Raw genomic sequence first — 17,745 nt, 5'->3', positions numbered from 1 at the left:
TGTATTTGAAGAAAGTTTTATTGTTGGTTTTTACGTTTTTTGCTATATGCTCCTCATATTCCCTTTTTGCCTGCCTGACCTCAGACTTGCATTTTATTTGCCATAGCCTGTGTTCCGTTTTATCAGCCTCACTGTGACTAGCTTTCCACTGCTTAAAGGAATTCTTTTTACTTTTTACAGCCTCCATTACTCTGTTTGTTAACCATGCAGGCTTTTTCCTATACCTGTTTGTGCCTTTCCTAACCTGCGGAATATATATTTTTTGAGCTTCTAGGATCGTAGTTTTAAATAGATCCCAAGCTTCCCCAATTGTTTTGACCCTTTCTACTTTTCCTTTCAGTTTCCTCCCCACGTGTCCCCTCATATCAGAGAAATTACCCCTTTTAAAGTTAAAAATGGTTGTGTGAGTCTTTTTGGCCAATTCTCTATTTGTACAAATGATGAACTCAACAACATTATGATCACTGTTTCCAAGCGGTGCAATCACTTTTACATCTCTCACCAGGTCTTGAGTGTTACTTAGGACCAAATCAAGGATCGCCTCTCCCCTGGTAGGTTCCGTGACCATCTGCTCCATAGCACAGTCATTTAGAGTGTCTAGAAACTCAATCTCTTTTTCCCGGCTAGAACACATATTGACCCAATCAATGTGTGGGTAGTTAAAATCACCTATTATTACACAGTGTTTTTGTCTAGTTGCTATCTTTAAGGCATTCATCATTTTATAATCCTCCTCTATCTTTTGATCTGGTGGGCGATAACAAACTCCCAGTGTTAAGTTTCCTTTTGGCCCCCCTATTTCAACCCATAGAACTTCCAGAAGCGAATCCAATTCACTTAGCCTCTCAATCTTTCTAGACTTTATACCCTCTCTGACATACAGAGCTACCCCACCTCCAACCCTTCCCCCCCTATCCTTCCGATATAATATATAACCGGGAATCACTGTGTCCCACTGATTTTCCTCATCCCACCAAGTTTCAGAAATACCCACAATGTCTATTTTTCCCTCCGACACCAAGCACTCCAACTCCCCGATTTTACCTCGGACACTTCTAGCATTTGTATAGAAACAGCTGTAATTTCCCTTACAAGTTAAGCCTGCATCCTTCCTCTTGCTATCTCGAGTCGTTGTCCGGCAGTCCATGTCACCAGCCATGGCCTCTGTGGACAATTTCAATCCACCTCCCTGTAGAAAAGCAACCGGTACCCCCTCACCTCTCTCAGATGAGCCAACCCGAACCAGAGACTTTTCATCTCCTGTCGGCTTTCCCCCAATATTCAGTTTAAAAGCTGCTCTGCCACCTTTTTGATTTTAAGTGCCAGCAGCCTGGTTCCTTCTCGGGACAAGTGGAGACCGTCTCGCCTGTACAGCTCCCTCTTGTTCCAAAAAGTATCCCAGTGCCTAACAAACCTGAACCCTTCCCCCCTACACCATCGTCTCATCCACGCATTGAGACTCCTGATCTGTGCCTGTCTCTCCGGCCCTGCGCGTGGAACAGGTAGCACTTCTGAGAAGGCTACCTTGGAGGTCCTGGACCTAAGTTTCCTGCCCAGCATCCTAAATTTCTCCTCCAGGACCTCACGACTGCATTTCCCCACATCGTTGGTGCCGACATGCACCACGACCACTGGCTTCTCCCCAGCACTATCTACCAGCCTATCTAAAACACGCGTAATGTCCGCTACCTTCGCACCAGGCAGGCAAGTCACCATACGGTCAGTACGCGGGTTCGCCACCCAGCTGTCTACCTGCCTAAGGATCGAATCACCCACTACCAAGAGCCCCCCTCCCACCCTGCTCAGGGATGGTTCCTTGGTGCAAAAGGAGAGCCGCTCACCAGCTGGGGAAGAGGTCCCTTCTGAGGGCACATTCCCCTTATCCTCAGCATGGTGCCCTGTTTCCCCTAGACCCTCATGCTCCCTGACAGCAGCGGGGCTGCCAGATCCAGAGTGGGACGTAGCTAACAAGTCCCCGAGAGTCTTTTCTGTGCGCCTAGCTGACTGTCTCTGCTTCTCCAGGTCAGCCACCTTGGCCTCAAGGGAGCAAACATGTTCCCTGAGAACCAGGAGCTCCTTGCACCGAGCACACACCCAAGACTTCTGTCCAGTGGGCAGATAGTCATACATGTGACACTCCATGCAAAACACTGGATAGCCCCCAACCTCCCTGCTGGCATTCTGGCTTCATAATTGCTTTAAAAATAATTAAATATAACCCCCCTTTAAAAACCCTTTTGTATTTATGTGGTTCTCCTTGTTGAAGTCTACTTGCCTTACTGGGAACACAAGGAGACTAGGGCCTTGGCTTTCTGGCTCCTCCTGAGCACCTAGGCTAAGAGTCACAGGCAAAGAGCCCTTTAGCTCTCACCCTCAGCTAAATCCCCTCAGCTGAAAGCAAGTAAAAAAACACCCCTCTAGTAGCTTTGTCTCCTGCTCCTTCTCAGAGCTCAGAATTCCCAGTGAAATCACTCTCCACACACACTTTGGCAGTGAATGCTTTATTTAGAGATACGAGATGCTGTGGGTTCAAACTCTTTGTTAGGACTGATTTGCAAAGGCAGGAAAAAGCAAGATATAGGTAAAACCCCAAAATTCCATGCATGCCTATGTCAGCATTGGTACAGTGACTCTGAAAGATATACAGTCACTATCTAGCTAGCCAGGCAAACTTTTCTCCAAGGACATTTCTCGTGTGAAAGATGTCTTGGGGCCCCTTAGGAAAATTACCAAGCAAGCCTGCCTAAACTACACACACTCTCCCCCACCCCCCAAGGAATGCGATGGCAGTGATAAGGATGTAGCCTACGTGCTTTTCACTTTGGAGGAAGCTTTGAGCTCACTAAGAGAGACTTTTTGCAGCGTTCATTGAAAAATTTGGATAACTACTTTGGTATTTGGCAACTTTGTGCTTGAAAATATCTGTTGAATTCCCTGAAGAAGACACTGAAACAGGAGGATATCGGGACCTCTGTTGAAGGAGCACTTATTCAAAATAGACTTAAAGGAGTCCTCCCTCTTAAACCTTTTGTATAATTAAGGAGGACTGATATTAATAAATGGGTTGTGCAGTATCTTTTGTGATATATTCAGAGATGATACTTAGATGTTTTTATGATTCTTTCTATGTATTAAGGCGTATATGATAAATAATATATGGTGAATAAATTGTAAAAATATATAACAAAAATATATATACAAACTATTTGAGATATTTTATAATCGTCTATAGCCTGCCCCCAGTGACAGATGCCCGAGTCTGTCAAAGGGTGCAAGTGAAACTGGAGGGCTGGTAACAGCCACCTGGGTTCCATCTGTTGGAAGGTGCTGGAAGGTGCTGGTGGCTCTGCATCAGCTGTTGGCTGTGAACTGTGACAGGCCTGCAGTTCATCTTCTGGCTTGCTGGCTTCTGCTGCTTCAGAGTTGGCTACACACAACTCCTTTTCTCCTGAGGAGTCCTCTCCAAGGAGCCTTCTCTCCTGACTGCCCCATGACACATGGTATGGATCCTTCAACCTCTAAAAGTATGGCTCAACTTTGTGGCTCTTGCCTTCTCTTCCCCTTCTCAGCACCTTTCTGCACCATCCACTGGGTCTCCACCCTTCCTAACCCAGGCATATCAGAGCAGAAGCATTGTGTGGTGGACAGGAGCATTTCTGTCACTGTCCATCTGAAGGTGATAGATAGGGAGAAAGTAATGGAGGCAAATCAACACTCAGCACCATAGCTTCTGGGAAGCTTCCTGTTAGGAAGGAGGCTGCGGCTGATGCAGAGCTACAAGAGAAATGAAAGTGGCATAAGCTGCTGTTCTTCCTTGGCATCAAGCTCTGGAGGAGAATAGTGTCAAGGAACTTCTGTGTCATTGCAGTGAGAACCTTTTTCAAGTGCAACACGATATGGCTAATCCCCTACTCATTTCCTGAGTTTAGAGCTTGTGGATCTGTGCTTTGGCAGTATTTAAGAACATAAGATAAGCCAATGTTGGATCAGGCCAGTGGCCCATCCAGTCCAACACTCTGTCACACAGTGGCCAAAAATACCAGGTGCCATCAGGAGGTCCATCAGTGGGGCCAGGACACTTGAAGCTCTCCCACGCCCCCCCCCCAGTACCAAGAAACAGAGCATCACTTGTCCCAGAGTTCCTACCTATACCTTGTGGCTAATAGCCACGAATGGATCTCTGCTCCATATGTTTATCTAATTCCCTCTTGAAGCCATCCATGCTTGTAGCTGCCACCACCTCCAGTGGCAGTGAATTCCATGTGTTAATCACTCTTCAGGTGAAGAAGTACTTGCTTTTATCTGTTCTAACCCGACTGCTCAGCAATTTCATTGGGTGCCCATGAGTTCTTGTATTGTGAGAAAGGGAGAAAAGTATTTCTTTCTCTACCTACTCTATCCCACGCATAATCCTATAAACCTCGATCATGTCACCCCTCAGCCATCGTTTCTCCAAGCTAAAGAGCCCCAAGTGTTTTAACCTTTCTTCATAGGGAAAGTGTTCCAACCCTTTTATCATTCGAGTTGCCCTTTTCCCAATGCTATAATATCCTTTTTGAGGTGTGGTGACCAGAACTGTGCACAGTACCCTAAATGTCACACCACTGATTTATACAGGGGGATTATGATACTGGCTGATTTGTTTTCAATTCCCTTCCTAATAATCCCTAGCATAGCATTAGCCTTTTTTATTGCAGTCACACACTGTCTTGACATTTTCATTGAGTTTATCTACTACAACTCCAAGATCTCTGTCTTGGTCAGTCTCTGCCAGTTTGGACCCCATCAACGTGTATTTATAGTTAGGATTTTTGGCTCCAATGTGCATCAGTTTGCACTTGGCCACATTGAACCCCATTTGCTACATTGACGCCCACTCGCCCATCCTCAACAGATCCCTTTGGAGTGCCTCACAATCCTCCCTGGTTGGCACCACCTTGAACAACTTCGTGTCATCTGCAAATTTAGCCACTTCACTGCTTACTCCCAACTGCAAATCATTAATGAACAAGTTAAAAAGCATCAGACTGAGTACTGATCCCTGTGGTACCCCACTGCTTACCACCCTCCGCTGAGAAAATTGCCCATTTATACTCACTCTCTGTTTCCTATTAATTAGCCAGTTTCTGATCCACAAAAGGACTTGTCCTTTTATCTCATGACTATTGAGCTTACTTCGGAGCCTTTGATGAGGAACTTTATCAAAAACTTTCTGGAACATCTATTGCGTCCTTTTTGTCCACATGTTTGTTCACTCCCTCAAAGAATACTAATCCTGAAGAACTGACCCTTCTCCTTAATTTTGGAGTAGTTATATTAAGGCTTCTGAGTATAATATTAAACCAGATGTTTAGGTAGTCTTTCTGTCTGGCCAGCTGTAATATAGCTATCTAAGCATTTATCAGGGCAATGACTAATACACCTTCACTAGCTTTAGTGAAATAAGGGAAGGAATCTGATTTCTCAGAGTTAGTTCTGTTCCTATACACTGGGATTCTAACCTGGAGTTAAATCCTGGTTTAGAATCTGGTTTTGTGATCTGAATATTATCTCTGGCTCTCCCAAATGTCTGCATTTGTACATTATGGTAACCAACGTTAGTGTCTTTCTGGGATTTTCCATTTGAGAAGGGACGGTGGATGAGTGAGGTGCATAAGCGTGCTACATCCCAGCTTTATTGTGCCTTAAAATGACATCTGAATGGTGGATTTGTACAGCTGTTGATAAAGAACACCTATGTCCTCATTGTGTCCCTTCGTGTTTGTGTTGGGAGGCTCTATTCTTTTCAAGTATATGTAAGTTGATGATATGACTTACTGGGGTCCATGTCTTCATACTTAGAAGTTATGTAAGGAGTTACTTTTGGCAGTTGCATGGGAAGTGAATTTTTGGAGGAAGAAAAGAATTCACTCACAAAGCAGATATTTGTCTGACTCAGAAGATGCTGTAAAAGTAGCGTGTAAAATATGTTGGTAACTCTCTCCTTCTGGTATTTTTTGGCAATTGTCACTCAGTACTGGGAGTGTATCTTGCCGGAGCAAATTTGCATGACGAAAATGTCATGTTTTGGAAATTGTTTTGTTAACATTCACAGCTTATACAGATCTGTTACCAAAGCACGGAAATCATCAATATTAATGCCAATGTTAGAATAATGATGGAAGCTACTAAATAACTTAAAAAAATGAATAGTGTGAGTCAAGTAGAATTTTGACATTGATACATAGTCATTGATCTTTGGTTTGTGTCACACATACAACCATTTTCATGTATAATGTACTTTCTAATCAAAATTAGGCATCCTGAGAACAACACTATAGAACTGCTTCAATTTTAGGGGTTCTGAAATCTGGTTCCAAGGAAGCATTTAGCCAGTGGAAGCCTTTAGTGTTTCAGTGTATAAAGAAAGTAAACACCTATTATTATTTTTTGTGGAAGTGGAGGGGAGGTTGTTGTCAAGATGTGGCAGTTTTGCATGCTGGTTATGGGGATAATGGCATTTCTGATTTACTCAAATTCTGTAAAATCCTCAGAGGGTAAAAACTACATGGAAGATGGTATAACAGTGGCTTTAATCCACATTTTTGAGCATTAACAACCAAGAGCAGATACATTGGGGGGGGGAATGGAAATTTGGGGGAGCACTAAAAACTCATGATGTGTTTTAAGACCAGTTTTTTTTCTCAGATTGCCTAGTGAAGATTTTCTATGTAAAATGATTAACATGATTAACATCATTTCTGTGTATACAGTAGTAGTCATAACATATTTCCAAAGATGTTTTTGTCCATGATAAATTTGTATCATGTCTTTGATACACTATTTAATAGTTCAGTGTTTCCAGTGTTAAAAGTTTAAATTGTTCCTTTTGTCTACTACATTGTTTGTATTTTGTATTTTTAACTTTTATTTTTCATACTAAGACACAGCTGCTAAGGTCGTATCGGGTGGGGTGGTTTGCAACTTTCTGCTATGAGTATATCCACAATTTTGCTTCTAAGCAAACTAAGGCCTTTATATGTCTCAAGTATGCTAAATACTGCATTTTTATATCTCAACTTATATATTATGCATCTTATATTATTAAAGCAATACAATGTTTTATTCGAAGAAGAAAATAATTAATGCATGCATCTCAGCTTTCCCCATGTTGTATTTATTTACTTTACAGTCGGCCTTTTCTTGCTGAGACTCAGAACAAGATAGTTAAAACCAGTGCAATAAGAGTACTATACCACAGTGTAACAGACATACAAACAATACAATAAAAATGGAGTACAACATTGAGAAAGGTGCTGGAAAAGAGCACAGTATGTACAATAAACCAGGATTACAAACCTGAAAGCCTGTTATGAAAAACAGAGTGAAAGCTGCCTAAAATTTCACAGACAATAGCTGCAATCCTGTTCAGGTTATAAAGATGCCATTCTGAGCCATTCCATTTGCACAGTCTGCTGTGTGAACAAATTGTGTGATCTTCCTGACCTTCTCATGCTGGCTGTTCCACCAAGTGGGAGACACAGCACAGACAGTCCCCCCTCTCCCATGGCTTCAATTTTGGGGGAAATTATAAATCCTTAAAAGTTGTTTGAGAGGACTACTTGGTAAGTAAACTGGAAATACTACTATTGGTGAGCTCAGTTTGCCTACCATTTTTTTCCTACCAGAGTAGAGATTACCCCTTTCATTGGGGCAAAAGTCCTATGTAATATTCTGAGTGATTTGTCTGGAAGAAACAATGTGACAAAGATATTTTCCTTAACTGTATCTACATTGCTGGTCACATGAGCAGGACTGGTTTGTACTTGCTTTGGTTTGCTGCACAGATTGCCTATAAAATTATATCTGTTGGATAGTCAAAACCTCCACCTGCTTTGTCAGTCAACATTACACCATGAATAAAGGCAAAGAATTCATGTCTGGTTTAGGACTAGATCATGCCTTCTATCTGGATGTTATTGCTATGGTGGTTCTGCAGAATGAAAGAAACAAAATAGGTAAGGGTGGTTTGTCAAGAGATAACTCATTTTAAAAAGATAGATTGCCACATAGGAGGTACTACTTTAGCAGTCTCTTGGGAGTCTGTTTACTTTCAAGGGCAACAGTAAAGAGCTCCATTTTCCTGCATCCAAACATCTCTCACCACGTTTCTGTTTGCAGTACCTATGACCTCTTTTTCTTTTTTTTTTGGAAGCAGTATGAAGAAGGTAGGTTACATGTCAGCTCTTAGCTGGTTCTGTGAGCTGGATCAGGACACCATATGGTCAAGAGACTGTAAGAGGAGAAGCAAAGATTCAAAGCACTCCTTGATGCTGACCAAGACTGTTCAGTATTTGCTAGCTCCCCAGACAGGATTTTTTCCCCTTTTATAGAAATTGTTTGCACAATAAGAAATTGATTTAGTTCTCTTGTCCTTTTTGGTGGCATCTCGGAGTTCCAGTAGCCGGCAATGAGGCTTTTATTTTTGACATTTATCTGGTCTGAGAAGTTCAGGACCTGTTGGAAAATAAGGTTTAGTTCATCTTTACCCTTAACCTTAAATGGATGTTCATGTACTAGGCAAATATGAAAGAGAAACTAGTAATTAATGGGTAGATCTTTTGAAGGAGCATTATTGTATGCTGAGCCCGCCAGCTTTTTGGACGCATGGAAAGAGTTCTCACCATGCTTCACTACATCTGTTTTGTTTGTCTCCAAACTTTAGTATTCTTAACTATAGTAGTACAAGGTTCTGATCCAAAGGGCATGCACTTGGAAGTTTCTTGCACCAAAATCAGTTAAATTGACTTCTAAGTAAATCTGTTATGACAAGAGGTTCCACTTTGACGTGCTAGTGGCTGAAAATAACCAGAAATAACTTTAACAAATAGAGACATTTTCATCCTTTCAAGATAATTACAGGAAGAGGGATAACAAGAGATATAACAAGTATATAAAAGGATGGCTTGAGAAAAAAAATGCTTAGAAAATTATTGTTTCTGGATTTCCTATTGGCCATACCAGTGAAATTAAGATATAGCAAGTTTAAATTGATGCTTTCCTCTCTGCTGCTCATGTATTGTAGTTTTAAGTCACAAGACTGTGAAGATAGTAGAAATAGACTATTCAAAGAATCAGGCAAGGGAAAAATTGGTATTACCAATGGACTTGATCTTGCCAATTATCTTCCAGAAAATAGCTATTTCTTGAGCGAAGATCCTGCACATAGGATCTCTTGAGACATCATGCCCATTGCTGACTTTTAACTTATCTTGGAGAGATACCTGTACTTCACTGATACACGGGTCTTAATGATGTACCAAGTACAGCTGTCCCCTCAGCTACTATATTACCCAGTACAGTGTTTCTGGGGCTCAGTAATTCTTACCAGCTTATATGAGACTTGCTCCATACCATGGGTTAATTAGAAGTGCTGAGCTGGGTAGGCAGCTGTGAAAGCTTGGACTAGGTGGGTAAATTTAAAATGGTCAAGAATGTTTGGGCTCCATCAGTGTCAATACAATTTTTCGAAAGGAAATTGGCAGTGGAGGAATCCAGCAAAATAAGTTAATGAGCATGACTTGAAGTGTCAGAAGCCTATTTTATAGAGAGGTTTTCAGAGAGAAAAAATGGAGAGATTATCCCCATATGAACACTTTTATAGGGTAACAAGCTTTGATCCAGACAAAGATAGAACATGTTTAATAACTGGAAGTTGAATAAAGATGAAGTTTTTTGAAAGAAGAGAAATTAAATATCTGAGCCCATCATGCTCATTCTGCAGCTTGATGAGGGCCTCAATTACAGTTACCACCAACCAAAAGATCCACATGACTACTGTATGCCCTGTGTGCCACACCATCAATCATACACATAACTGTTAATAAACAATATGTAACTATAACCTTTTTAATCACCAGACTACCTCTGAGCACACAGTGTATCTTGTCATACCACTGCTGCAACCGTGTGCCCTTTACTTCCTCCTCTGTCATCTTGCTCTCTCCCAGGTGTGGGGCTGCAGCTCCGTTGAGAGCAAGATGGCCAGAGTTACTCTCTCAGTAGCTCAGGTAGACCACAAGAAGGCAACAAGGGAGATAAAGGGTGCTCAGGCTTCCCACTTTAGAAGACTGCTTTGAGCCAGCCAGCAGCATTGCTGAGACTGTCTTCACAAGAAGTCTGTGCACCTTTACTTCCCTCTCCGCCTTTTTGCTCTCTCCCCAGGATGAGACACAGCAGCTCAGGCAAAATAATGAGGTTGCCAGGGCGCCTTGAGGAGGGAGAGCTGGCTGTGGATAAGGCGGAGTAAAACCACCACTGCCCCACTGTGGTCAGCTTGCTCTTTTCCTATGTGGCATTTACTTGGTCTTCTCTGTGACCAGCATGCCATTCTGGCAGGTGTGTGGTTGCTAGGATGAGAGTGCAGAGGCTGCAGGGAAAGGTGGAGGGCAGTTGGAGAGGACAGGCCCTTTAATTCCATCCCTGGCACAAGGCCCACCCTCTAGTCTCTGCAGTGATGGCAGTTTCATGATGCAAACCATAAGCCTTACTGGGCAATGGCATTGCCCACTTGCCTGAAACATGGGTAGGCACCATGTTGGTGAACAGTGGTCAGAAGAGCCACAGGTGGCATGCCGGAGTTACATGAGGCTGTGTGAGTGCCACTGATCTGAGCAATCTGCCACTGGTTAGGCATATTCAACCTAGGACAGAATTTTGGAACGGGGGATAAATTCTTTTGTCTTGCTTTTAGGTAAGATGTTCTTAATGGCCTGCTCTGGCTATGAGCTTAATGTTGAAAACTGCATATCACGAACAGGTTTCATGGATGTCAAATTGAAAATACTTACTTGGTCTTGGTGTGTAGTATCGGTGTGTATAAAGCTGAGGTTAGAATTTGAAATACATGGCCATCACTTCACTTTGCAATTTGGGCACTTAAAAATTTGGTGATGACTCCTAAAAACTGGAGCTGGCCTTTATGTATTTTAAATATTTTTAGTCCTTGACTGTGGTTGTGAAGTGGTAAACTAGTGTGTTGGTGAAGTGCTAGTGAACTGGCACTGCTGTCCACAGAAATGTTGCTGTATGAGACAGTAGAGAACTGCAGAGCATAATGGAGCAGGGCCCATAGAGTTTGCATGAAGAGGAGGGACACAGCAGCTTCCTTAACATTAGACACAGTAAGGACACGACTGCTGTGGAATTGATCCTTCACTGTTTGATGCATCTCATTGTCACCTTGTCTGTCCCTTTGTTGGTTTCTCACCACCTTCACTCCTTATCCTGGAATTGATTTGAATATGATTTATTTTCATTTTGATGACTGATTGCTTCTGTTGTGATTTATCGTGTTTTTTTTCTTCCTTTTCCCAATCCAGTTATTGTGATCACTCTAAGCCCTGCTCCCGCTCCATCCCAACGTGCAGGTACCAGAACTTTTTATCATCGCAGCTTGGATTTCTTGCATCATTTATTTATTTATTTAATGCTTCCTTCGACTGCATAGCATTGCCACTTGTGTCTGCTCTCTTCCAAGTGTGTGTCTGATCTTGCTTCTCTTTTCCCACTTTGGTATTCTCCTTTACTGTTGATCTAGCCTAACTCACCAAGGCAACGCAGAATGTCAGGCCTTGCATGAGAACATATTCTGATGGTCCACTGCAGTAGTTGCTTAGCACCTTTCTTTTCTGATGTCAAAGCACTTTATGAAGATGAGTAACCATGAAATTATCATGCTTCTGTAGCACCTTGAGTAGCTGCATCCTCCCCACACTATGTACATACGTCTCTTGTAGAATATGGAAGACATTTATATTGTATGTTGTTTTAGCAGATGCTTTTGGGAGGAAAGGCATTTTAGAAAGTGGACTGCATATAATGAAACTAAGTAACATTTCTCATGTGTGAAAAGTAATTGCCTCTGGAGTAGAACCCAATAGCAAACAGTTGGGGCTATTGAGTGCCATTTGATTTTATGGCAAAAGGACAAGAATGTCATCTTTGTTGATGGTAGCTATTACAGAAAGTTTAAGGAGTAAGTACAGTCATTCTCATTAGAATTAGAAAGGGACTTTAACAACTTGGGAATCCTGGGAGCAATCTTAAACTGCAGTTCTGTAATTAAAGATTTAAAATGATGTTTTATTAGCTTTTGCATGTGCATGTAATACAACTTAATTGCTACTTAAAACTCTTCTAGATTTAAATATTCAGATGAGAGAATGTTTTAGCTTTATTTTATAGTTGAACTTTTAATAAATAATTAATAAAAGAGCTGTACTGCATATTTGGTGCCGTCATCATCCTCGTTGCTAGTTTCTGCTTGATGTTATATTGAGTCTGCATTCTTACCGCTCTATCTCCTTGAGACTCCTGAATTAATCAGGTAATGTGCATCCTAGGATTTAAAGATTAGGAAAGGGGTAACACTGTCACTTTTAGGTGCTACCCTGGCTTATTGAATGTTCTCCTTGGCTTTTACAAATGGACTTCTAACCTTTTGCCATGAGATACTGTAATGTTGAGTTATAAAATAGCTGTTAATGTTTGGTTTTTCTAGCATCTTCAAGACTAGGAAATACAGAGACCAGCATGCCATCTTTGTTTAATTAGATTATCTTCCAGTAATTTCCAGCCTTTCTGCCCACTAGCTGCTCCCGTCTTACCGATGCATACTAGTACTATACCATTAGTTCTTTGCAGATGTCATCCAGTAGGATTTTCTTAAGTCTTTATTTTAAAAAATAAGCAGCAGACTGATTGTACAACTCTTAGATTTGAGTATATAGTTAGTTTTCTTGACTTTCCAGAGTTATTGCATCCACCTGAAATGCTCATGGTGCAGGAAGCTAAAGGTTGACCAAACCTCATGATGGTAAAAGAGCAGCTCATGGATGAGATTGTTTTGTTAGCTTGAGGGTGCACACAGATGGGGCTATAAAGTCCCTTCTGCGCTTCCAATTTTTTATTTTATTTAAAATGTTCAATTCTTATAATCTTTATTGTATAATTTAATTTTAGTTAATTTCTCCTGGTTTTGAAAGAATAGGAAGATCCTGGCTTTCCCTTTAAAAATATTTGTAGCAGTTATGGTTAGAGAGAGCAGTTCAAAAGAGTTTCTTTATAATCAGATTTAAAGCTAAATAAGAAGCCTACATTTTATGCATCCTGTTAATTTGGGGTGGGGATCATAGGGTGATATTGAAATTTTTGAGATTGGCAATTTGCACATGTAAAATATATTTCTCTAGTCTACAAAAAAAAGCATGCTGGCATGCCTTGTTTTCTAAAAATCAGTTTGAAATCCAGCACAGAGGACACTATGCTTAGCCCAAGTCTAAAAGCTTCCCTTTCTTCTCTTGAAGATGGTTTACTTGAGGGCAGTGCAAAAATGAATTCCACTGTGATCTAGTTACTCTCTATGCTTTTCCTTGGTACAGCCAGTGAATTTCTTTAGGATTACAATGGGTCACTGCCATTTTTCCACATGGGTAAATATTATGCAAGAGGAAATTCAGTAGGATACCTCCTTTAAGTAATGCACTTCTGAGCCTCCTGAGATGAATATATTCAGAATCAAAGAGACATGTGACTGCTTGCAGCCTGAATTCCAGAGCGATTCATGTATCTCACAGAATGGAAAAAATGAGTCCTTTTGGGATTAAAAACATTCCTGTTCCTCCCCTTTGTGTAAATTTATCCAGATTCAAAATCCTTTGTATTACAGAAGTCCTCACTCTTTTAATCACCAGTTTTAAAAATTCCCAGAACTGGAGAAAGGACCTAGAGGTATCTTGGTCTGATCTCGGTAATGTAAAAATAGTACTGATACAATGACAGACTTGAAACCTGCGAATTCATGCACATCTAAAAAAGCCCAAGCACAATATTCTGACTGGTAGATTTTTCTTTAACTGCGTACTGATACATAGGCCGTGGTCACACTGGTGGCTTGGCACAATATAGTGTCGCCTCTAATTGAACCGGTTGAAAGTCTTGCGGGGCATATCAGCCACACAGCACACCCTGCTGTGGGCTACCAATGGAGACATCCCGTGTTAAAGCATCCACATTATTGCAGCCCCTCAGCCACGGAGCGCGCTGCCAGTAAAATCTCAAAATTCATGTGCACACATAAGTGCACGTACATGTGTGCACATGTGCATATAGGCAATTAAAAAAACCCTCTCCCTAGTGGCAGAACGGATCTGCAGGTTCAGACTGCCAAATCCATTCTGCGCAGACTCCCCACATTCAGACATCTGGCCATGTGCAATGACTGCACAGGGAACCAAAAACAGACTGCACAGGGAACCAAAAACACCACTTGTGATGTGGTGCCTTTTAACTCGGCTCCAAGTTGTCCTGTGACAAGATAAGTATGGCTGGGGAACACCTGACAGATGTGGTTGTCTGACTGCACCCATTTGATCTGGAGGGGAGGAGTGGCTGTGTCAGGCCAAACTGCCCATGTGAACACGGCCCTAGTGTGCCACCATGCTACAACTATACGTAAGAAATCCTCACCTAATCTACTTGCAGACATACATTCTGAAAAGGTGGAGATTGTGACTGGAAGTAGTGGTAGAAGAGTTAGCTCAGTCTACAGAACTGTAGTATAACAAACTCCTCAGGAGTAGCCATCTAATCAAGGGTCATTTGGAATCTGAGGGCTGTACAGTGTGTGCCGTACAGGTTCAAGGCATCTTTTTTGGTAGCACATAGTAAGAGAAACTGCCTTTGTCAACAGAGCTTCTGATACGGAAAGCAAAGCAGATACACAATAAAAAAGTACTCTACTAGTGCTCTTCATCTGAGCATCTTCAGGTGGGTTTATATATCCTCTTGGGATACAGGCAACAATATAGTTTCGAAGGTCTTCACCAAGCATTGTAATTCTGCCACTTTTTAGGGGAGAGTGTGACTGTCTTTCCATTTGGGATAGGTAATAGTATGTTTTGGGTTAAAAAATGCACATGTGGGTTTTTTTTAAGAGGTAGAATGTGGTTGCTAGAAATAAAACCATCTCCGTGCTTCATGGCAGGAAAATAACCAGGAGCACAAACACACAGGCCCACATTTCTCACGTTGCCGTTCCTGCAGTCCAGTACCCCTACCCCTCTACAGATGATCATTAACACCTTTGTGTTGTGCTTCAGTTAGCTTTTTCATTCAGATATCACTACTGTCTTCACCTGCTTAGCTGGACCTCTAGATCACAAGAAGACAACAGTCAAAAGTCTGTAATTTCCCCTGGGAAAAGGCTGAAGTATTGGCAACTAAACTATAGGAAGCTGTGGAAGCTATTTGTTGAAATATCTATTCAATCCAGGCAACCATTTCTAGTGCCATTATTTCCAAAATTGTTATACTGGGTTTATGTCCCTTAACTTGAATCAAGAATGCTTTTAAAACTTATTTTTAAAATTTTCTTCCATCTAATTAGTGAAACATTAGGTTATAGAAAGAGTTAATGCAAAGCTATTCACGTTTCATATTTTTCGTTAAAATATGCACCATGCATCTGATTTCTTGATTTAGTGGACAGATCTGATATTTTACACAACTTGTACGGTATATTTCCATTGTATGTTGTGTGAATTGCCCGTAGGGACTATTGAACAAGGTTGTTGAAGCATTTAACATGAAGTTAGGTAGTGTATGGCATATTTTTACTTGGTACGGGGCTCTGGCCCATGCCAGTGATACAACATGGGGAATAAACATTTCAAATTGTACAGAAGAAACCCATATGCAGATAAAGTGTGTTATGAAACAGCATGACATTGTCTTGATTTATATAATTCCTTCCATAGGGTTGGATTTTTAGCTGTAATTAAGAGATTCCCCTACTTATATAGAGAGAGACTGAGCTAGCTTTGTAGCTGAAATTGTATGCCCCATCACTGTGTTCCTTGTGGTGATACCATGAGAGGCTATGGGCCAAGATAAAAGATAATCTATCAGATGCCCAGAGAGTTTAGAAATTTCCATATTATGCATATTTTAGTCATTACAGATTGAAAAGGTAACCTAAAGCAAGATGCTTTCTTCGTCTTGTGGTTTTGTTGTTAATCCCCCCCTTTTCTTGTTTAAATTGTCAAAAAGAAATATAAAAGCAGAACCTGAAATCTAACCATAGCTTCTTTCTGGTCTGCAAGTGTTCTTTGGCTTCCACTCTTCTTCATACCTAAATTTTCTTGCACATTTATTTATTTATTTATTTGGTTTGATTTTTAAACTGCCCTCTCCCATGGGACAGGGCTCAGGGTGATGTACATCAGAAAACTATATAATTATGACCAAAGGTTTAAAATAATAAAAATACAGCAATAAATAACCTATAAAATAGCACTAGACTGCCAGAGTATTCCACTACCTCATTTTGGGCGGTGGGGGGAGCAGGAGTTGCCAACCAGATGGAAGACCATCACCGTTCTCAATCAAACGCCTGGCAGAAAAACATCTCTGCCTTAACTTTGATGTCAGTGCATGTCATCAATAATATGGATTTTCTGGAAAAATTAGGATTGGGATTTTTTCTGTAAAATCGTCTAATGTCCTAAATAGAACATAAACTGATTTAGCATGTTTATTTTGACTTGTGTGTAATAATTTTATGTCCCCAAAGCAGCAACCACTTGAACTGATATATTTCTTTAGGAGAAAACAAACAAACAAATCAAGTGTGGTTTAAATGTTACACTCAAACAAATTCAAGCTTTATGTGGAATTTTATAATGGAATAATACTTGTTAAAGATTCTGTGTGCTTCCTTTATTGGTTGGGGGGGGGAGGACTGAAATCTACTGTCACAATAATTTTAGCACACCCAAAGAACTGTGCATAGTATGGCATAAATATGATTGTCCACTCATCTATTTCAACAGAATTCAACTCATTCACAGTTGTCACTGGGGCACCTTATCACTTTTTAGTTCTCCAACAGATTGCTGATGACAAAATTCCTTCTATCATTCGATAAATAAGGAATTCAACTTTTGATTTTCTTTTGATTTGCAAAGCCTATTAGGTAAATTCATAACTTGATTTTTTATTTGGATTGCTATATGTATTTGTGGTTGTATCCCCCACCAGTTTATAAAACAGTAAAGCATACGTGTACTGTCTTAATTCTTAGGAATAATCACCTTAAAAAATCATTACCGCTTTGAAACTGGCAAGCTTGCGAAATATTGTACTGGCAATACAATTGAATAGAAAGAGACTTCTAGGTTCCGGCTGAGTGTGACCAGGTATTTACAGGCTGTGCTCTGCCATGGGGAAGGGGTTTTTTTTGCTGGTTTTAATTGGTTTTAATTTTACTATTATCTTGTTTTTAAATCTTCCCCCCCTCCCTTTGGGCAAGGGGGGAGAAAGGAAAAAAATCTTTTTCTCTTTTTATAAGCGAGAAACTGTGCTAAGCTATTCATTTGCAGTGTCTAGTTAGGCCTCTGACTATAGATAATTTACTGTTTCTGAAACCTCCTTTCTCCTGATTAGTCCTACACACATTCTCCCCCCCCCCCAATGTGAAAGATTTATTGGCTTTTGGTGGGAGGTAGGGTGTGGCCTGGAGGGGAAGAGACTAGCTCAGTCTGGCTACCTTACATACTTTTATAGATTGTATAAACTGGGCGAACAGAGCAAGCCTTATATATATTTATTTAAATATCCAGTCAGATACTGGGTGGTGCAGCTTTAATATAGGAAGTTCTCACAGGTATTCTAGTTTTCCTCTTAAGATTGTTTAAACATTTTTGA

General features: G+C 40.9%; 1 protein-coding gene across 1 annotated transcript in view; it reads left to right on the top strand.

Moving 5' to 3' along the window:
- The window catches only part of MAP2K7 (mitogen-activated protein kinase kinase 7), a 50,127-nt gene that overhangs the window by 7,299 nt on the left and 25,083 nt on the right, over positions 1-17,745 (top strand). Inside the window, exon 2 of the mRNA XM_015419830.1 lies at positions 11,361-11,408. Coding sequence (XP_015275316.1) covers positions 11,361-11,408 — 48 coding nt within the window. The remainder of the gene's footprint in view (positions 1-11,360; positions 11,409-17,745) is intronic.

Source organism: Gekko japonicus, unplaced genomic scaffold (assembly GCF_001447785.1).
Source record: "Gekko japonicus isolate JY-2015 unplaced genomic scaffold, Gekko_japonicus_V1.1 scaffold2683, whole genome shotgun sequence".
Taxonomy (NCBI): domain Eukaryota; kingdom Metazoa; phylum Chordata; class Lepidosauria; order Squamata; family Gekkonidae; genus Gekko; species Gekko japonicus.
Note: the sequence above shows the minus strand (reverse complement) of the source record. Positions and strands in the feature narration are given on the sequence as shown.